Here is a 23,695-nt window from a genome sequence, read left to right as displayed (position 1 = left end):
TAAATGTTATCAAATGATATGAATCATTTTCGTAACAGCCACACGAATCTTCATAACCAGACGGCGTTTCATTAAAGTAATAAAATTCCTATTGTTTCCTTTTCTATGTACTTTAAAGGTACTGTGAATGCTCATCTGTAAAAAAAATTATGTTGAGGCCTGGAAACGAACACGTTCTTCGTCTTTGTGACATTTTCTACAAATTATTTATGCAATCGTAAATCAGAACTTCATTTTCATATATATTTGCACTGGATAGTTGGTTTATGTTTTAAAGGTATAAGTATCATTATTAGAACATAAACTCCTAAAACTGGCATAAACAATAAATGAAAAGTGGTAAAGCAGGAATGGCTAGTGTAGTAAAATGCTTTACAATAACAAAGAAGAGTTATTTGAAGAAAATACACTGAGGTGTATACACATCAGTAGCTTAGATGGAAAGCTAGTATTAAACTAGGAAGAGAAGGCTGAAAGGTAGAAGAGAGTAGAGAGGGACTATAGAAAAGAAGTAAAATTAATTACAGTATTACTGAAAGGGAAGAGGAAGTTGATGAATATGGGATGGGGAATGCTATACTACGACACGAGTTTGACACAACGCTAGAAGACCTCAGTCGCAACAAAAGATTTTGAATGGACGACTTCTCCAAGTAATTACTAAGATAGGTGGTTAACCAGTTATGACAAAACTGATTGAACCGACATCTAGTCTTGATGAGACAGGTGAAATATCCTCGGGCTTCAAGGGGAGTGTAATAATCTCAATTCAAAAGAAGGCAGGTTCTGACAGACACTTCCGACTTAATAAAAAATGGAAACCAATAACACAAATTACATATACCATAGTAGGACATGCAGAAGCTAATCGTGACGAGAATCAGTTGGATTCCGGAGAAATGTATGAATTCGTGAGGTAATACTGACTCTACGATTTGTCTTAGAGGACAGGTTGAAGGATCGCGATCCTACATTTATAGCATTTGGAGATTTATAAGAAGATTTCGCAATGATATCTGCATTGCCTATTTGAAGTTACTAGTTATCTCGAAAAAAATACAAGGAGTGAAGGATTGTGCACACCCTTCGGAGAAATGAGACTGTAGGGATGATTCGAAAGGCACGAAACAGACAGACTGGTTGAGAAGTGAATGAAATAAGTCGTAACTTATCCTCCATGATATCCAGTCTGTAAGTAGAACACGTGGTAAGGGAAGCCAAGAAGAATCATTGAAAAGGAATTGATGTTCAGAGAGAAGAAAGTAATACGATGAGATCTGCCGATGACGTGATTCTGTGAGAGACAGCAAAGGAATTGAAAGATTGGATTACAATTATGGGCAATGTCTTGGAAATGTACTATAAAATGTATATAAATAAAAGTAAGATATGGACAGTGGAAAGTATCTGAAATTTACTAACCAATATTGGAGGAATTAATTAGGATATCAGGAGGCGAAATCTGGTACAGTAAACTGTGCGTAGAATTTCTTGTCTGCCCGCCACACTCCCTCCACGTGGTCAGAAGAATGTTTCAGAAAAGTGTTTTTGGATTTGGTCTTCAACGTTACCTACTACAGCCATCTAGACTATTTATATCAAGAGGCCGGCCGCTGTGGCCGAGCGGTTCTAGGCCTTTCAGTCCGGAACCACGCGGCTGCTATGGTCACAGTTTCGAATCCTGCCTCGGGCATGGATGTGTGTTCTGTCCTTGGGTTAGTTAGGTTTACGTAGTTCTAAGGGACTGAAGACCTCAGATGTTAAGTCCCGTAGTGCTTAGAGCCATTTGAGCGATTTATATCAAGAAGTCTAAATTTATGGGAAAATTTTATTAGAAGAAGAGATCAGTTAATGGCACATATTCTGAGACATCAAAGAATCGTCAGTTTCAAAAAAGAGGTGGGAGAACGGGCGAGGGGGTGGGGCATAAAATTGCGAAACGAGACATAGACTTAGCTGCAGTAAGTAAAGTCGGTTGGCTGTAAGTTGTGAAGAGATGAAGAGGCTTGCACAGGATAGACTAGCGTGAACAGCTACAGCAAAATTCGCCTTCCGACTGAAGATCATAGCAACAAGTAAGGTGACGGCAAATTGTGGCACGCAGACATCTTTAGCTCAGCAACGTTACGTGACCGCAATGCCTTTGTGTTCCGTGCTGCGTGATTTAACCTCACTGAAAACAAGGTGCACGTGTTGCAGGCGATGACGCAGGAGCGGAGGCGCTACGGGTTCGTGCTGGAGCGCCAGTGCTCGCTGGCGAAGCACTACCTGCTGCACCACACGCAGGGCAAGCAGGCGCTGGAGGAGCGCCTGGACTCGTGGCAGGACGTGGCGCACTCCAGGGAGGCGCTGCCGGAGGGCGTCGAGGCCGTCCTCACCGCCAGGCTCCGCCAGGTGAGTGCCATGTGCGTAGGGGTAGGCGGTTCAGGTGAGGACCACTCGACGTCGGAGGCATCAAAGCCGGAGCACTGCTATGATGTTGTCGTTGTGGTCTTCAGTCCTGAGACTGGTTTGATGTAGCTCTCCATGCTACCATACCCTGTGCAAGCTCCTTCACCACCCAGTACCTACTGAAACATACATCCCTCTGAATTTGCTTAGTGTATTCATCTCTTGGTCTCCCTCTACGATTTTTACCCTCCACGCTGCACTCCAATACTAAATTGGTGATCCCTTGATGCCTCAGAACATGTCCTACCTTCCGATCCCTTCTTCTGGTCAAGTTGTGCCACAGACGTCCCTTCTCCCCAATCCTATTCAATATTTCCTCATTAGTTATGTGATCTACCCATCTAATCTTCAGCATTCTTCTGTAGCACCACATTTCGAAAGCTTCTATTCTCTTCTTGTCCAAACTATTTACCGTCCATGTTTCACTTCCATACATGGCTACACACCATACAAATACTTTCAGAAATGACTTCCTGACACTTAAATCTATACTCGATGTTAACAAATTTCTCTTCTTCAGAAACGCTTTCCTTGCCATTGCCAGTCGACATTTTATATCCTCTCTACTTCGACCATCATCAGTTATTTTGCTCTCCAAATAGCAAAATTCCTTTACTACTTTAAGTGTCTCATTTCCTAATCTAATTCCCTCAGCATCACCCGACTTAATTCGACTACATTCCATTATCCTCGTTTTGCTTTTGTTGATGTTCATCTTATATCCTCCCTTCAAGACACCATCCATTCCGTTCAACTGCTCTTCCAAGTCCTTTGCTGTCTCTGACAGAATTACAATGTCATCGGCGAACCTCAAAGTTTTTATTTCTTCTCCATGGATTTTTATACCTACTCCGAATTTTTCTTTTGTTTCCTTTACTGCTTGCTCAATATGCAGATTGAATAACATCGGGGAGAGGCTACAACCCTGTCTTACTCCCTTCCCAACCACTGCTTCCCATTCATGTCCCTCGACTCTTATAACTGCCATCTGGTTTCTGTACAAATTGTAAATAGCCTTTCACTCCCTGTATTTTACCACTGCCAGCTTTAGAATTTGAATGAGAGTATTCCAGTCAACATTTTCAAAAGCTTTCTCTAAGTCTACAAATGCTAGAAACGTAGGTTTGCCTTTCCTTAATCTTTCTTCTAAGATAAGTCGTAAGATCAGTATTGCCTCACGTGTTCCAGTGTTTCTACGGAATCCAAACGGATCTTCCCCGAGGTCGGCTTCTGCTAGTTTTTCCATTCGTCTGTAAAGAATTCGTGTTAGTATTTTGCAGCTGTGGCTTATTAAACCGATTGTTCGGTAATTTTCACATCTGTCAACATCTGCTTTCTTTGGGATTGGAATTATTATATTCCTCTTGAAGTCTGAGGGTATTTCGCCTGTCTCATACATCTTGCTCACCAGATGGTAGAGTTTTGACAGGACTGGCTCTCCCAAGGCCGTCAGTAGTTCCAATGGAATGTTGCCTACTCCGGGGGCCTTGTTCCGACTCAGGTCTTTCAGTGCTCTGTCAAACTCTTCACGCAGTATCATATCTCCCATTTCATCTTCATCTACATCCTCTCCCATTTCCATAATATCGTCCTCAAGTACATCGCCCTTGTATAGACCCTCTATATACTCCTTCCACCTTTCTGCTTTCCCTTCTTTGCTTAGAACTGGGTTTCCATCTGAGTTCTGCTATAAGTTGGAGAAATGCTTTCAGAACATCATCTATCACAGGCCTGTCTCACAAGTTCAATCTATTTCTTTCTTTATAAGGCTTTCGTTGTCTTTTCTATTCGAATCCAACCTTGTGAGACATCGTCGCTGATTTTTTGATCATCTACTTCCGAGTTTTTCTTTTTCTTCCCTTACATTTTGTGTTTGGTAGTTCATCTTCGGACGTCTTACTGTATTAGCAGCCTACATAAACCAACCCTTCTTTAGCAGTCTCACACGGTTTTCATACCACTTCATGTTTCTTCTAATCCAATACCTGTTATCTGCATCAAATACGGAGGCAAGTAAAAAAAAGAATACTTTTGTTCTTCATATAAACAAACCGCCATTTCCTCCATGTTTATATTCCAGGCAGATTATGTGTTTGTAAACTGGCATGGGGTGGCGGCGGTGACGATACACACGTCAACGAGGCATAGTGCTTCAACGCTGTTGCAGATAGAGCTCACAGTGGAATGATTCAGCTGGCGTGCACTGCCCGGTTACATAGAAAACGAGTGACCTTGATTACGTAAGTTGCTGATAACAGACTTAGTCTCTGCATTTCACTTAAATGATGGATACAGTTAATAATAACCAGGTGAGTATCAGCCAGCTATACTGACAACAAAACTAGGTCTAGCGCTGAGTCATTAATTAGTAAATGCTAGGGACATAGTCAATTTCGGCTGTTATTGCCTGAGTTTCAATCATTTTTATTTACTCACCTAGTAAGTAGCGTGAATATAATGTTGCTATGTGTAAGAAGCGTGAAGCGCACTTTGAATGTATCCTGATAGCTAAAAGAGCCACGCGCACTTTGAATAAGTAATTGCTATCTGACATTTAAATCAACGTAAAAAATTGGGTCGTCACCAAATCTAGCCACACGACAAATAAGAGGTGACGCTGATTCGGAAAATTACTTAATGTATTCATAATAAAAACTAACAAAAGAACATTAATAGTAAAGTCACTGATAAAGACTGGGATGTAATTATTAATATGATCCAGGCATTGTTCCCGTGAATCAAATATCGAATAAAGTGAAGAGTGCGCGAAAACAGTGCATAAGTGCAGCTTGCAGCAACATTTCTGAAAACAAGATCTATTCTAGAGCATTTGTTTTAAATAAAAAAAAGGACACTATTTATTGGACCTGTGCACATGAAAACTCTATGGATGGGCTAACAAGGAAAACTACAAGCTAAATAGCGTATTTAACGGAGACGTAACATCGATACACTGGATAACACTGGAGGCAAAATTATTTATTCCTTAAAACATTGAAGTAATGCATCTATAGAACTGCTGTTGCCTGGTAACTAAGTACAATCGCTTGTAAAACCCTACACGTTCCACAGCAGACTCGTGTGCCCACGTGGTTCGCTGAGACACACTTTCTACCTGCCGTGGCGAAATTTCAGTAACATAACAGGTGGCAGGGGTAAAATACAGGGAGCGAAAGGCTATTTACAGTTTGTACAGAAACCAGATGGCAGTTATAAGAGTCGAGGGGCATGAAAGGGAAGCAGTGGTTGGGAAAGGAGTAAGACAGGGTTGTAGCCTCTCCCCGATGTTATTCAATCTGTATATTGAGCAAGCAGTAAAGGAAACAAAAGAAAAATTCGGAGTTGGTATTAAAATTCATGGAGAAGAAGTAAAAACTTTGAGGTTCGCCGATGATATTGTAATTCTGTCAGAGACAGCAAAGGACTTGGAAGAGCTGTTGAATGGAATGGACAGTGTCTTGAAAGGAGGATATAAGATGAACATCAACAAAAGCAAAACGAGGATAATGGAATGTAGTCAAATTAAGTCGGGTGATGCTGAGGGAATTAGATTAGGAAATGAGACACTTAAAGTAGTAAAGGAGTTTTGCTATTTGGGGAGCAAAATACTGATCATGGTCGAAGTAGAGAAGATATAAAATGTAGACTGGCAATGGCAAGGAAAGCGTTTCTGGAGAAGAGGAATTTGTTAACATCGAGTATAGATTTAAGTGTCAGGAAGTCGTTTCTGAAAGTATTTGTATGGAGTGTAGCCATGTATGGAAGTGAAACATGGACGATAAATAGTTTGGACAAGAAGAGAATAGAAGCTTTCGAAATGTGGTGCTACAGAAAAATGCTGAAGATTAGATGGGTAGATCACATAACAAACGAAGAGGTAGTGAATAGAATTGGAGGGAAGAGGAGTTTGTGGCACAGCTTGACTATAAGAAGGGATCGGTTGGTAGGACATGTTCTAAGGCATCAAGGGATCACAAATTTAGCATTGGAGGGCAGTGTGGAGGGTAAAAATCGTAGAGGGAGACCAAGAGATGAATACACTAGGCAGATTCAGAAGGATGTAGGTTGCAGTAGATACTGGGAGATGAAGAAGCTTGCACAGGATAGAGTAGCATGGGGAGCTGCATCAAACCAGTCTCAGGACTGAAGACCACAACAACAACAAAACCACGCAGTCGCGATCAGTTAACATTTTACAGAGGACACATTTGAATAGACAACGGATAATGCCAGAGGGCCAACAAACTCTAATATTAATCCATGTGGATGGTTTTCACCGGACATAAAGTAATGAGACAAAGATAATTCACAAAGAAGCAAAAATTGCCAAGAGTCTGAAAAGACTAGTAATGAGACAAAGATAATTCACAATGAAGCAAAAATTGCCAAGAGTCTGAAAAGACTAGAATGCACACACATACGCAGTTGCAGGCACGCAAACATTCACACTGAACCGAAGACGCTTCAACATATGCAACACCTTTGTGCTACGTTCTTCTTACGGATCAAAATCAAGTCTGCATTAGGACTCAAACTAAAAGTCAGCCAAAGCCGCGCATTCCCTGCTTCGACCCAGCAAATTAATCTATATAAGATGAAACGCGAGACCAAAAAGCTAAAAGCTCCCCTCTTGCTGTGAGACAACGCGCCACACGGTTAAGTCAACTCAATCTTCTTCGAAGAGACTTCGGCTGCAGACCCTAGCCTAGCTGGAAGCAGACTGACCATCCCACACACTCCAGGGAAAAACAGAGATGAGGTTTCCGCCACCTACCTAACACCGGTAACTTTCACACAGGGGGAACAAACCTCTTTGCCTACCTGAAAAGTGCAACGCTTGGCCATAGTGTACGACTACCGCTGATTCTCGGTAGCAGACTAAACCACTGTATAGCAAAATGAAAGACACCCACATTCCTCCACTCACGCATGCCAGAGAGTTCTGTATCACTGGAAAGCAAATAAAATGATAATGAAAGGGGACTACAGGACCCTTTCAATCTATACACGAATTGCCGTAGTTATCAAACCCAATAACATGTAGGCATACTCTCATTATAGCTCCCAACATCCTCCACGGCAGGTGGAAGAAATAACACCAATGTACCCTATTGTAATTAATAGATACTGCATGCTCGCCCAAACGCGAATTTTGAAAATAATAGTTACTGAAATAAAGAAACGGTCATCGTTAACGCTATTAAGACGTCACAGAACACTCGTCCTCACTTTAGTGCTGCCTGACAAATTTATCAAAAGTAACGAAACACGAAAAGGTACATGACATGTAGCCTTTAGCATGTCGGTGTTTCAAAATGACACCTTATCCACGTATCAAAGTCAAGAGGTTAGTGGTCCCTATCCGTTCTGCACGGGGAATAGGGACCGCTGCATCTGTACGAGAATATCCTGAAATCTACTACTTGGTAAGAGTAACGTCGATTTACAGCTGATCTTCGCTTGTACACTCCTGGAAATTGAAATAAGAACACCGTGAATTCATTGTCCCAGGAAGGGGAAACTTTATTGACACATTCCTGGGATCAGATACATCACATGATCACACTGACAGAACCACAGGCACATAGACACAGGCAACAGAGCATGCACAATGTCGACACTAGTACAGTGTATATCCACCTTTCGCAGCAATGCAGGCTGCTATTCTCCCATGGAGACGATCGTAGAGATGCTGGATGTAGTCCTGTGGAACGGCTTGCCATGCCATTTCCACCTGGCGCCTCAGTTGGACCAGCGTTCGTGCTGGACGTGCAGACCGCGTGAGACGACGCTTCATCCAGTCCCAAACATGCTCAATGGGGGACAGATCCGGAGATCTTGCTGGCCAGGGTAGTTGACTTACACCTTCTAGAGCACGTTGGGTGGCACGGGATACATGCGGACGTGCATTGTCCTGTTGGAACAGCAAGTTCCCTTGCCGGTCTAGGAATGGTAGAACGATGGGTTCGATGACGGTTTGGATGTACCGTGCACTATTCAGTGTCCCCTCGACGATCACCAGTGGTGTACGGCCAGTGTAGGAGATCGCTCCCCACACCATGATGCCGGGTGTTGGCCCTGTGTGCCTCGGTCGTATGCAGTCCTGATTGTGGCGCTCACCTGCACGGCGCCAAACACGCATACGACCATCACTGGCACCAAGGCAGAAGCGACTCTCATCGCTGAAGACGACACGTCTCCATTCGTCCCTCCATTCATGCCTGTCGCGACACCACTGGAGGCGGGCTGCACGATGTTGGGGCGTGAGCGGAAGACGGCCTAACGGTGTGCGGGACCGTAGCCCAGCTTCATGGAGACGGTTGCGAATGGTCCTCGCCGATACCCCAGGAGCAACAGTGTCCCTAATTTGCTGGGAAGTGGCGGTGCGGTCCCCTACGGCACTGCGTAGGATCCTACGGTCTTGGCGTGCATCCGTGCGTCGCTGCGGTCCGGTCCCAGGTCGACGGGCACGTGCACCTTCCGTCGACCACTGGCGACAACATCGATGTACTGTGGAGACCTCACGCCCCACGTGTTGAGCAATTCGGCGGTACGTCCACCCGGCCCACTATACGCCCTCGCTCAAAGTCCGTCAACTGCACATACGGTTCACGTCCACGCTGTCGCGGCATGCTACCAGTGTTAAAGACTGCGATGGAGCTCCGTATGCCACGGCAAACTGGCTGACACTGACGGCGGCGGTGCACAAATGCTGCGCAGCTAGCGCCATTCGACGGCCAACATCGCGGTTCCTGGTGTGTCCGCTGTGCCGTGCGTGTGATCATTGCTTGTACAGCCCTCTCGCAGTGTCCGGAGCAAGTATGGTGGGTCTGACACACCGGTGTCAATGTGTTCTTTTTTCCATTTCCAGGAGTGTATTATGAAGCTGTTGGCAGTAGCTGAATGTGGCAGAGAAACCTGTGCCGACACTAAGAGCGCTGGTCAGAAACACATTCCGACACTGCTGGCTGGTGAAACCACTCCCTATCACTGGACTCCAGGACTACAAGAGAACAACCAATATTTTCAGTTGTATTTGTCGTTTATTCATCATCTTTAACTACAGAATGGTGAGCGTTTTGTCCACCTATTTCACAGCTGAAACAAAACGCCTTTTTAATATTTTATATTTTTATTTATTTCTTATTATTTCATTTTTTGTAACTAAAAGTCTTTCCCCTAAAATATTTCTATTATTCCATCTTCAAAATCTTATTCGACAATTTTCAGCTCTGATCATGACATGAAAATGTCTGTCATAAGTTTCAGTGTACGATCGAAAAATTTGCTACTAATCTTTAGTATCCTTCTTTAGCACTGGATCTCAGATTCTTTGCTTCTCTTCCTTTTCGGTCTTCCTATACTCCATGATTCACTGCCATTCAGTGCTGTTACCGCAACGTACATTCTCTGAAATTTCTCTCTTAACGGCTACATTTGATAGTCATAGAGATCTTTCAGCGAGTAATGCTCTCATAGCAAATGCTAGGCTCCTTCGTATATCTTCCGAACGTCTCCCTCACTTTATCTCCTGCATACTTTCCAGTTTTGATGTTAAATTTATCACAAATCTCATTTACGCTACTCTGCAACTCATTTGTATCACCGTGATTAATTTTTGTCTGTACTCTGTGGTCCAGAAGGCTATTCATTCCATTCAACAAGTCCTGTCATACTTCAGGACTTTCAGAGACGATGACAATGATGCAGCGAAATCTACGGCTGTGAAGCAGTATCAGGCCTCTGCGACATCTTGAAGAAGGGCATAGTTTTGTAATTAAAGTAGATGGATCATGATTTCGAGGATGCACATATTGATTCCGTCACAGCAGAAGTGCACATTGAGGAAAGTTCCAGAAAGATACATTACTCGCATCGCTGTGAGAATTTTCAGCAGGAATATTTTTCTTCTGGAGTTTCAGTCGAATGAATTCACATAAATCCCTTGAGTATGTCAGCTGTATCGCATACTTGATGGAATAGTTTGTGTCGGGTAATAACGACAAGATGAATCTGATGATGAACACACATCCATACTAGTTATTCGAGAAACCAGATATTGGGGAAAGTTATGCAGAAAAATTGCGATTTGGACACTACATTGTAATGAAGTGTTAACAAATTGTAAGCAAACATTTACTATTAAAAGCAGTCTTGATCACGATTTATTTATTAAGATGACCGATTTCGACCACTATTGTGGTCATCTTCAGACCATTTAGTAGGAACCTCTTTCTGCTGGAGAATCACTAGTGTAGTGACTGCTTTTAATAGTAAATATTTGTAACACATTGATCACTGTCACTCCCATAATGTATTCAAAAGTAATTTGTAAGTAGTTGTGGATGCAATGAATTGATCGCTTTCTTGGTTGACAGAAGCTGAAAATAAAATTAGTCAACACGATGTACAAAAAACGTGATACACTCGAGTACTTTCTTAGGAAAAGTCACTTCACATAATAAACTATTTCAGAGTTCTGCCACAATATGAAATATTGTTCGAATGTGTCTGAAAAGTTGTTACATCCACTTATGTAATAGTAACTAAGCAATCATTTAGTCATATATTTAAGAGCAGTGGCGACCCAAGATTAAGGTTTTCGAGGAGCAATTATGTTATGGTATTTATCCTTAGGATCCCTTCTTGAATTACACTTACAAGTTTTGCTCAGATAACCACAGAAGCCATTTTTAGTGCTTTCTTGTCGGGATAGTCGAAACCTGTGTTGTGATCCTTCAAATTCACCAGGCGTATTTTATGACGAAATAAACCCGGGTGAACAGCCTGGTATGAGTGTGCATAGGACACAATATTTCGGCAATGCACCACGTTGCCATCATCGGGTGCGCAGATGTACTGTACATCAGCGCAACTGATGATGGCAACGTAGTCGATTGCCGAAATATTGTGTCCTATGCACACTCATACTAGGCTGTTCACCCGATATTTATTTCGTCGAAACCTATGTTATTTAATCAGTTTCAAAACTAAAACCGCTTCAGTGGAATTATCTCCTCCACATCTGCTCTGCAACGTCCGACAATAAGGATTAATCACCGGATGTACTCAGACTCAATGTTCCAAACTGACCGCAGGTGAGCTTCTGGCCAGAGGACAGTCCGGGAGGCATGGAGGACGACAGGCTGTCCCTGACGTCACAGCTGCGGAAGACCAAGTCGATGGACGCGTCGTGCCTCGACATGCGGTCCATCGGCGAGGCGGTCAACCACAGCCCCATGAAGCCGCTGTCCAGGGCCAAGTCCGACTTCAACCTGGCCGCCTCCACGCACTCGCTCGAGCAAGGTAGGGCGGTGGACTCCGTCGCAGGGTGTAAATATAATCTGTAAACAGACAGTTACACGTTCCTGAAAGATGTGGTTAAAAATGAGAAAAAACTCTGTAGCTGATATCTCTACTGATAATGTAGTCGTTGATGTGGTCTTCAGTCCTGAGACTGGTTTGATGCAGCTCTCCATGCTACTCTATCCTGTACAAGCTCCATCTCCCAGTACCTACTGCATCCTACATCCTTCTGAATCTGCTTAGTGTATTCATCTCTTGGTCTCCCTCTACGATTTTTATCCTCCACGCTGCCCTCCAATGCAAAATTTGTGATCCATTGATGTTATAATAAGTCTGATGTTATAATATATATATATATATATATATATATATATATTAAAACGTCCCCTCAGAAAAATTGTACATGACCGTGCTTAAACTGACACACAATATTTTTAGCGCAACGCAATCTGACTTTCAAAATTCCCTACAAAAGAATGGCCCTGACTAACATTAATCTATACCTTTCACAAATCACTTACCTCACAAAAATCTTCGTTACTGGAACTACTGCAATACAGCGAGCGCCACTACTGCCAGCTAAATAAAAGATTCAAACTACGGAAGGCACTAACTACTGACAGGGATAGTTAGCAAATGAAAGATTTTAATGGAGAACAAACAATGTATTTACCTTAATATCATCAAAAGTCATAATATATGTAATTTCAAAACTCCGCCATCTCTCTCCTCACATCCGCCACTGCTGGCGGCTCACCTCCAATTGCGCAACACTACGCTCTGTTCACATCCAGCTGCCGCTGCCCAACACTACAATGGCAGACAACAATGCAAACTAGCCACAGGCTGCACACAGCACAGCCAGTGATTTTCATATAGAGTGCTACGTAACGTTGCCAATAAGAAAACATAAACAGCCTACTTACATAAAGAAAACATAAACAGCCTACTTACAATATATATATATATATATATATATATATATATATATATATATATAATGTTATAATAAGCCTGTAAAACTGTCTCGTCTGTTGGTCTTTGAACACGCTAATCTCTAAAACCGGCAAACGGATTTTTATGGGGTTTTAACGGGTAACTTCGGCGTAGTTAAGGGCACCGCATACACCATATTTCATAAAAATCGGATGACGAAAAAAAATACGCTATTGGCCATTAAAATCGCTACACCAAGAAGAATGCATATGATAAACGGGTATTCATTGGACAAATACATTATACTAGATCTGACATGTGATTACATTTTCATGCAGTCTGTGTGCGCACATCCTGAGAAATCAGTACCAATAACGCCCATCTTTGGCCGTAATAACGGCCTTCATACGCCTGGGCATTGAGTCAAACAGAGCTTGGATGGCGTGTACAGGTACAGCTGCCCATGCAACTTCAACACGATACCACAGTTCATCAAGAGTAGTGACTGGCGTATTGTGACGAGCCAGTTGCTCGGCTACCATTGACCAGATGTTTTCAGTTGGTGAGAGTTCTGCAGAATGTGCTGGCCAGGGCAGCAGTCGAACATTTTCTGTATCCAGAAAGGATCGTACAGGACCTGTAACATGCGGTCGTGCATTATCCTGCTGAAATGTAGAGTTTCGCAGGGATCGAATGAAGGGTAGAATCACGGGTCGTAACACATCTGAAATGTAACGTCCACTGTTCAAAGTGCCATCAAAGCGTACAAGAGGTGACTGAGACGTGTAACCAATGGCTCCCCATACCATCACGCCGGGTGATACGCTAGTATGGCGATGACGAAGACACGCTTCAAAAATGGTTCAAATGGCTCTGAGCACTATGGGACTTAACATCTATGGTCAACAGTCCCCTAGAACTTAGAACTACTTAAACCTAACTAACCTTAGGACATCACACAACACCCAGTCATCACGAGGCAGAGAAAATCCCTGACCCCGCCGGGAATCGAACCCGGGAACCCGGGCGCGGGAAGCGAGAACGCTACCGCACAACCACGAGCTGCGGACAAAGACACGCTTCCAGTGTGCATTCACCGCGATGTTGCCAAACACGGCTGCGACAATCATGATGCTGTAAACAGAACCTGGATTCATCCGAAAAAATGACGTTTTGCCATTCGTACACCCAGGTTCGTCGTTGAGTCCACCATCGAAGGCGCAGGGTAACCGCAGCCATGGTCCCCGAGCTGGAAGTCCATGCTGCTGCAAACGTCGTCGAACTGTTCGTGCAGATGGTTGTTATCTTGCAAACGTCCTTATCTGTTGACTCAGGGATCGAGACGTGGCTGCACGATCCGTTATAGCCATGCGGATAAGATGCCTGTCATCTCGACTGCTAGTGATACGTGGCCGTTGGGATCCAGCACTGCGTTCCGTATTACCCTCCTGAACCCACCGATTCCATATTCCGCTCAACAGTCATTGGCTCTCGACCAACGTGAGCAACAATCTCGCGATACGATAAACCGCAATCGCGATAGGGTACAATACGACCTTTATCAAAGTCGGAAACGTTATGGTACATATTTCTCCTCCTTACACGAGGCATCACAACAACGTTTCACCAGGCAACGCCGGTCAACTGCTATTTGTGTATGAGAAATCGGTTGAAAACTTTCCTCATGTCAGCGCGTTGTAGGTGTCGGCACCGGCGCCAACGTTTTGTAAATGCTCTGAAAAGCTAATGATTTGCATATCACAGTATCTTCTTCCTGTCGGTTAAATTTCGCGTCTGTAGCACGTCATATTCGTGGCGTAGCAATTTTAATGGCCAGTAGTGTATATTCATACGTATTACAAAAACATGTGTGTGTATGTATGTCCCACATCTGCACCGAAACCGCTGGACCGATTACAACCAAACTTACTGTCTGGAAAGAATCACAGTGAGAGTAAGAATCACTTAACAGTCAAAGGGATGGCGGTAAAAAGAAGTAAAGGCCACGATGCGCGAATACGCACATTTTATTCAATCCTATGTTTAAGACCGAGGGCAGTTATTGACCCTACAACAAACTATACACATAATTTCAAATATTTAAGAAACATTTTCTAGCTCATAACATGCACAAAATGATGAAAGAAATAACTTTATCACTAATTTTTGTTTTCCGTGCAGTAAAACTGTCACATCAGGCATAATGTCATGGTGTTTACATTTATTGCTTCGTTTGTACTAACTCTAATCGCATTATCCACGTATGCTGCTGAATATGTCTACAAAATTATATCATTTTACTACACATAATTCAGGAGGTATGAGGGAAGGAGAAGTTGGACAGAGAGAGCGAGAGGAGGAAATGGACAGAGAAAAGGAATAGAAGGAGAAGACAGAGAAAGGTGGAAGCAGCAGATAGAGAGAGCGAAGGAGGGAAAGGAGATGGAAAGAGAGGGGGCAGATGAGATGGACAGAGAGAGTCGTAGCAGAAGATAGACCAATAAAACTGCAAGAAATACATAACGTACAACACGGGGTACCCAGAAACATACATTTAGCAGTGTCATAATTGATTGTTATGCTTCATGCACGTACTGGAAGAATGGAGGAAAGTGTGCTTTCCAATCTCAGAAATCCCTTAGGCACGGTATCAAAATGTAACCGTCTCGGTTATTGAAATTAACGTTGGTTTTTGGATTCATCATCATGTTTAGTAGAACTGGTTGTCGACTTTGGCAACTTAAAAGAGGGTGAATATATGATTTTAGTTCAATTTTCTGCCTTTAGCTGATCGAAAGAGGGTCTTCCGTCTATCTATCAATTATGTCAGCGTTTCATACACAGATAACTTCTGTATCATGGTTAAATAAATATAATGATGAATAAATATATCTTAAACAGAAATAATGATACTGAAGAACGGATTTGAAGAATTTGTAGAATTCGCAGTCTTGATCAGATGTTAAGAAACAGCGGTGAAGAGGACGTGTAATAGATGATATTGCGTATCCTTCCCGTCGTTATCTGATCAAAGCTGTAAAGCTGAATCGTTGCTCCCTTCAGATAAATTATAATGTGTCTACGACTACCATTCTGCTGTTGAATTAGAAATCAACCGGGTGGGAGAGTGTCTCCTCCAAATTACTTGAGTTCAAGATGATTTGAACTAGTTTAAGTTACTTAAGCCAAAAGCAATTCAATTAATTTCACATGTAGTGCAATAATTAACGATGTAGTAGTTAAAAGTTAACAATAACAGTAATGATAATCGGCATGATAATGGACAAACCAATCCTTTGTAATGGATGTGATGTAACACAATCGATGAAACTGAGAAAGCTGTCTTCCTCTCACTGACTTTGCTTTAACCAACACTCATAGTTTGCAGAAAAAACAGCATTGAAAAGAAGGTAAAATTCAGAAATCAGGCAGGTGAGGTAAATGCCATGCGCAAAGGTTGGCACACATCGTTTGTTTGGTAATATCGGACACCGCCGTTGTCCCAAAACTGACTGAAAAGCCCACAGAACCTAAAATGGCATCCTTCGCTCAGTTGAAAACCGCCAAACAGATTTTCGGTTTCTTGCACAATATAACTAATCTAATGATAACTTGTTATTTAAACCTTCATCATTATATCAACACCATGAAAAATTAGTGAAGAAACAATAATAAGGAAGATGTAAGAAGAGTATTTCAGATAGAGGCTGTGGTATATGGTAAGTGAGAATTAAAACTAGATGCTCAAAATTATAACTTCAAAACATCTGTAGAAAACGCAAAGGTAATGATATCCCGAGGAAAGCTACATATGCGTTCAGAAATAGCGATAGTAAAGGAAATAATAAAAAAAAAACCTCACTTTAACTGCCTGAGCTGATACACTTGTTTTGATTATAATAAAGATACAAAGAATACGACAATAAAATTTAATGATTTCTGTGAAACAATAAAAAACATTAAACAAAAGACAAGCAAAGAAACACATGTGGAATTCTGTGACACAAGTCGGGTAGTTAAGCCAGAAATGAAATCCAAAAGATCAGTTAAAGGATGCAAAGCAGAATATAGGTGTAAACGGAATGCAACAAGACATATCCATAGCAGTAAGGAACTCTGCATGTTATGTTTTCACCACTAAACCGCTGAATCAATTTTAATGGAATTTGGCTTATAGGTAGCTCGAACGCCGAAGAAGAACACAGGCTAATTTAGAAATTGTGTAGTACGAGATATTATTGATTTGAAGAATATAACGTGAAGTATGGAACAATAATTACTTTCTGAAAAAGCTGTTTACTCTTTGTATTTCTAAATTTATCGTATCTGCGAAAATGCCTAATTGTTTGATATGTTCTATATTAATATGATTCTCTGTAATGAATACAGTCCTTATAAAACCCTCACCGTCTTTAATTCATACTTCCATGCTAATATCAGTCACATGCCCGTAGCCATTTTAACTGCTGAGCGTCATGCCATCCTTGTAGCTTCTGAAACCCTTGATGACACATTAGGTCGTCTCCGTTTAAAAGCTGTACGACAAACACAGAAATATCGTGCGTTTACACTTACAATTTGGGAGGCTTTCAGTGAGGTTGATACATGGACACAGTCGCGGGTAAGACATGTTGGGACAGCCGACTTTGCTGCACTGAACTACAAGTTATATACCGGTACTTTCTTCTGTTTAACGTCTTATTTTAATATCGTCATGATCAGTCATAACAACAAAACTACTGGTATCTCGTGCTCTTGTGGTTAGCATTTCTGACCCTCGCTCGCAGGGCCCCGGATTCCATTCCTGGCCTGGTCGTACTCCATTCGGGACTCCGTGTGTGTGTTGTTGTCATCATCATGTTAACATATCGACTCGCAAGTCGTAGAAGTGCCGTCAAATAAAGAGACTTGCATTTGCATGCGGAACATCTCGAACAGCGTCTCCCAGCCAATAAGACCAACCGCACATTTCATTTCATTTTACTGATGCCCTAGTGCAGATATGGGTAACAGCTAGTATTTGGGAAAGCTTTGCAATAGTTACGCAGAGCGGTAAAGCCGTAGGTCGGCCTGTGAAACAATGGAGCTACGTGGCTGAAGCTGGAACAGGTACCTCGAGCCTAACCCGTGACTGTAAGTAGTAATGATGACGATATTGATGATGAAATAGGCGATAAGTCACAGAAAAAATCAACATGAGACCCACTATATATCGAACGCTGGACCTACGGATTTCTAATCTGTCAGTCACCCACGAAGCTGATGAGCCATTCGCCATTCGTGAATGGAAAAGGAAAGAAGAGTAATAGCGGTGGTGCACGAAGCACCCTCCATCACACTCCGACATGCGTAGATGTGGATTTGGATGCAGAGACATAATGTGGTGGTACAGCGACTACCTTTTTATGCACAGAGCCGGAGCCGCGACCCAAGTCTATGGCGGTGGCGTCTGGGTGGGACAACCAGCTGGCGCGGGCGCTGTACGCCTACCTCTCCAGCGGCGACAACCAGCTCAGCTTCCTGGAGGGCGACCTCATCGCCCTCATAGGTGAGTGTGCACCACAGTCCCACCAACAGACGGTAAATAAATATACTAAATTTTCTCCTTAGGTATTATCTGTCTTGCAATATAGAGAGTCACCGGCTAATGCTTTCCACTTTCCTCTATCTTGTACTTCTTCCTCAATCTGCTGCTAATTTCGTATGCTTTTGTGTCATTCGGCAGTCCTTCTTCCTGTCCATCTCATCCTACACCGTCACTAATTGTTTGTCACTAGCAATATCTTTGTAGTATATGTCGCAGCCGTTTTCCTGCCTCATTTCCATTACTTTTCTCTCCGCTCCTTTTCTTTGGAGTACTTCTTCATTCATCATTCTGCCAGTCTATTTCACTTTCAACATTTTTTTTCCACAACTGCATTTCAAAACTATTCAAATACACAGTCCAGTCGCATTGATCTGACAACCGTCTATGTCCCACTTCATCTACATCTACATCCATACTCCGCAAGCCACCTGACGGTGTGTGGCCGAGGGGACCTTAAGTACCTATATCGGTTCTCCCTTCTATTCCAGTCTCGTATTGTTCGTGGGGAGGAGAATTGTCGGTATGCCTCTGTGTGGGCTCTAATATCTCTGATTTTATCCTCATGGTCTCTTCGCGGGATATACGTAGCAGGGAGCGATATACTGCTTGAATCCTGGGTGAAGGTATGTTCTCTAAACTTCAACAAAAGCCCGTTCACTCCTGCAGAGTCTTCCACTGGAGTTTATCTATCATCTCCGTAACGCTTTCGCGATTATTAAATGATCAATCCTGTAACGAAGCGCGCTGCTCTCCGTTGGATCTTGTCTATCTCTTCTATCAACCCTATTTGTTACGAATCCCACACTGATGAGCAATATTGAAGCAGTGGGTGAACAAGTGTACTGTAACCTACTTCCTTTGTTTTCGGATTGCATTTCCTTAGGATTCTTCCAATGAATCTCAGTCTGGCATCTGCTTAACCGACGATCAACTTTATATGATCATTCCATTTTAAATCACTCCCAGATAATTTATGGAATTAACTGCTTCCAGTTGCTGACCTGCTATATTGTAGCTAAATAGGATTGTGCTAAAACCACTCAAAGAGGGTAATTGGCAACACTATCAGTGAAGGGTACACGAAGCGTATCCGTGGGACAATGGAGACTCCCCATGAGGCGGAAAAGGGGCGATTTATCTGACTTCCAAAAGGGATGATCATTGGCTTTCGGGACACGGGTGGAAGCATTTCCAAAATGGCTAAGTTTGTAAACTGGTCGCGTGCCGCCGTGGCTAAAGCATACCATGCACGGCAAAATGGCGCTATCCAAACTGCTTGCCGAGCCAGTTCTGGTTCACCGCAGGCCGTAGATGACGGGGTGAACGACGGCTGCGGAAATGTGTACAGACGGACAGCAACTGACCGCCCGGATGAACCACGAGGCCACGAACAGTGTCTCCTCAACGACCATTCAGTGAACGTTGCAGCGTATGGACCTGCGCAGCAGGCACCTGGTTCGAGCATCCATTCTGACTGCTATTCATCGGTGACGAAGGCTGGAATGTACAAGCCCGTACTGGAACTGGACGTCCACTGAGCGGTGACAGGTGTCATTTTCACACGAATCACGTTTTATGCTTCACGCGTGAAACGTCTGAAAGCAAACACCTTGCAACAATGGGAAGGGTCCAGGCCGGAGAAGGAAGCCTTATATTCTGGAGAATGTTTACATGGCATTCCCTGGGTGACGTCATTCAGGAAGACACAGTAAATAACGAGTACGCATCTGTCCTACACCACCCCTGCATGCAGTTTGTTTTTTTTATTTATTTATTTATTTTATTTGGCCTTTGAGTGTGTACTCAATTTAGCCATCGGCAACACAATGACAATGTACACATAACTGAATTAACAAATACAGAAATGCATATTTACAAGAATAAAAAGCTTAACTGTTACAGTTTTGTACTTAATGTTTTAAAAATTGAATTGAATTGAAAAATAATTAAAAGTGTCTTGGCGTACAATTCACACCAGTTCTGGAATATCTTCATCAGCAAGACATATTTATAATTCACGTACACCATTGAAACCTGCAGATTGTGACCAGTACTCTTGATGAAGTTAACGATCACTTTATATAGACGCACGTCTTTAGTACACAAAAGAAAAGAAGCTGATTGAGGAAGATGGTAGCCCATACTCAGCAATATCTTCAAAAAGACCAACCGTTCACGGTCAAATTTGGGGCACATAAATAAGATGTGATTGACATCAGCTTCCGACTCAGGATCACACTCACATGCTGGTGAACTGTAAACGTTGATCCGATGTAGATGCTGTGAGAAAGAGGCATGATTGAAGCGGAGTCTTATGATGGTAGAAATCGTGGATCGGTCCAGATGTGTCCTCATGAACCATGGCTGTGAAGGAATCCGAGGTTGTAGCACTGCGTAATAACCGCCTTTTGTCTGTTGAGAAACGTTCCACATTTCCTCCCATTGTTGTCTTGCGTGATCCTTGACTGCACGTAAGTAGTCTGTATAAGGAAGCTGCAGATCCAGTACGGTGCCTGACGTTGCCGCTTGTTTGGCTAATGCATCGACTTCATCATTATAGACGATACCAGAGTGGGAAGGTACCCACAACAAATGGATCGTCTGGCCCGTGCGTGTGCTGCGAATATATTCAGATATCACATCCAAGATATAACTGTTGGTCGTTTTGTTCCATCGACTGTACTGAATGATTTTAAGAACGCTTTGCGAGTCAGATACTATCAATATCTTGGGGAAGGAACTGCTAGAGACAAACTTAAGTGCTTCCAAAACTGCCACTGTCTCCGCCGTAAAAATAGAAGTGCTCGTAGGCAGTTTGAAGGTTTTGCGGATCTGGATCTGAGGGCAGAAAAAAGCGCATCCTGTACACTCTTCTTGCGGAATTTTGGAGCCATCAGTATCAGTTTGTTTTCCCTAGGCACGAGAGCGGCTGTCAACAGAACACTGCAACGCGTCACACAGCTCGCAGCCTAGGCACGCGGTTCAAAGAGCACCATGGATGAGTTTACCGTTCTCCCCTGGCCACCAAACTCCCCGGATTAAAACCCAGTCGAGAATGTGTGGGACCGCCTCGATCAGGTTGTTCGCACCATGGACCCTCAGCTGGGAAAATCCAGCGCACCTGGCCACGAGGCTGAAGTCGACATGGCTCCACATCCCTGTCGGGTCCTTCCAGAACCTCACTCTCTCTCTTCCTGCAAGTCTCGCAGCGGTTCGCGCTGCTTATTCAAGCTTTTGATTGGTGGTCACATTAGTATGGCCGGACAGTGTATTTTCCTTCTTTGCTTTTTACTGTCCAATACTCCAAGCTACATTTGTAAAAACGCTATAACCTATCGACAGTCTACCTCCTTACATCCTCCACTAAGATTCCATTATCTGTCACCTAACTGCCTGTGAAGTGCTTCAAAGTTTTCACTTATTCCAAAGTCTATCCTTTTAGTGATATTGCAACGGAACCTTCAAGTTTGCTAATTTTCGACACTTTGGTCTTTCCTCTGTTATCGTCGGCAGGTGAACGGAACAAGGGGTGGCAGTTCGGCGAGAACCTGCGGACGCAGTGCACCGGCTGGTTCCCGCTGGCCTACACAGAACTGCTGCTGGACGGCGTCGACAGGTAGGCAGCGCGTCTCCAGCACTCCCCCACACAGCGCTATACTCTGAGTGACATTTGAAACTGTTCTGACAAGGGGAGGCCGCCAATTGTGAAATTCAGATTCAGTTCATACTGCGCATAATAAAAGCTCATGGCCAGAGGTGTGATGTGGCAAAGCACCAAGATGCACTTCTCAGCCGTTGTCGAGAAACTCGACAGTTAAAATAAACAGTTGCTGTGAAATACTCTCTACGATTAATAACTTTCTACAGCGTCGTGGTGCAGTGATGCATATAATAAGTTGTTGAAAGTCGTTTGTCGTGGAAAAACTGGCGACTTCGAACATCATTATGTTTTTCGCAAACAAAGTTTTATTTCACAAATGTTATTAATTGTCTTCATAATGTTAACCATGTATAGTTAACGGAAGACGTAGAAACGATATTCCGAAACGAATACGTATAGCGTAAGTCAAACGTTCGAATTAGAATAGAAACCGCACGAACTCAAATTTTCTGTGGCAGGTATAAAATATAAACTCCGTTACTCGCTCGTTACACTTGAAGGACAGATGCTGAATGGGCCGAAACGAGCCGCCGCATAACAGCGTAGTTGCCTGCTAACTTCGAAAGAAGGTAGATGCGGTCCCTAGCACAACTTATAACATCGTCGAAAATCAGTGCGGACGTGAGAGCTTTGGTACACCCTGTTAAACAAACGGAAAAATGGAGGCGGTACAATTGGAGAGCGATCCGCCCTCACCAACATGCATAAGCAATTCATTAATAGTTTATATATATATATATATATATATATATATATATATATATATATATATATATATATATGAATTACAATAAAATAATAATAAAAAAATTGCATGGCGCGAGATTCGATCCGGCGACCTTCGGATTACGAACCCAGGCGCTTACCGCTGCGCCACGACGCTGTAGAAAATCATTAATCGTAGAGAGTATTTCATGGCAACGGTTTACTTTAACTGTCGATTTCCTCGACAACGGCTGAGAAGTGCATCTTGGTGCTTTGCCACATTACACCTCTGGCCATGAGCTTTTATTATGCGCAGTATGAATCGAATCTGAATTTCACAATTGGCGGCCTCCCCTTGTGAGGTCAGTGCAAACAGTTAAATTTATCGAGAGCGTTCTGTAAATCAGATAAAGTAGCACAGATTGACCCAGTTACAGTGTCTGCTGACATGTAGTAGTTTTTCAAGACCTAATTGCTTTACAAATGAAGATGGGAGGATTAGCATCTCCAAAACGAAAGTAATGTCAGTGGGAAAGAAATATAAACGGATTGAGTGCCAAATAGGAGGAACAAAGTTAGAACAGGTGGACGGTTTCAAGTACTTAGGATGCATATTCTCACAGGATGGCAACATAGTGAAAGAACTGGAAGCGAGGTGTAGCAAAGCTAATGCAGTGAGTGCTCAGCTACGATCTACTCTCTTCTGCAAGAAGGAAGTCAGTACCAAGACTAAGTTATCTGTGCACCGTTCAATCTTTCGACCAACTTTGTTGTATGGGAGCGAAAGCTGGGTGGATTCAGGTTACCTTATCAACAAGGTTGAGGTTACGGATATGAAAGTAGCTAGGATGATTGCAGGTACTAGTAGATGGGAACAATGGCAGGAGGGTGTCCACAATGAGGAAATCAAAGAAAAACTGGGAATGAACTCTATAGATGTAGCAGTCAGGGCGAACAGGCTTAGATGGTGGGGTCATGTTACACGCATGGGAGAAGCAAGGTTACCCAAGAGACTCATGGATTCAGCAGTAGAGGGTAGGAGGAGTCGG

At 43.0% G+C, this 23,695-nt stretch overlaps 1 protein-coding gene across 1 annotated transcript in view; it reads left to right on the top strand.

Annotated features, from left to right (window-relative positions):
• Positions 1-23,695, top strand: part of LOC126161269 (brain-specific angiogenesis inhibitor 1-associated protein 2) — a 667,893-nt gene that overhangs the window by 568,253 nt on the left and 75,945 nt on the right. The window contains exons 7-10 of the mRNA XM_049917008.1: positions 2,200-2,394; positions 11,550-11,757; positions 18,107-18,241; positions 21,794-21,896. Coding sequence (XP_049772965.1) covers positions 2,200-2,394; positions 11,550-11,757; positions 18,107-18,241; positions 21,794-21,896 — 641 coding nt within the window. The remainder of the gene's footprint in view (positions 1-2,199; positions 2,395-11,549; positions 11,758-18,106; positions 18,242-21,793; positions 21,897-23,695) is intronic.

The sequence above is a fragment of the Schistocerca cancellata genome, chromosome 2 (assembly GCF_023864275.1).
Source record: "Schistocerca cancellata isolate TAMUIC-IGC-003103 chromosome 2, iqSchCanc2.1, whole genome shotgun sequence".
Taxonomy (NCBI): Eukaryota; Metazoa; Arthropoda; class Insecta; order Orthoptera; family Acrididae; genus Schistocerca; species Schistocerca cancellata.
Note: the sequence above shows the minus strand (reverse complement) of the source record. Positions and strands in the feature narration are given on the sequence as shown.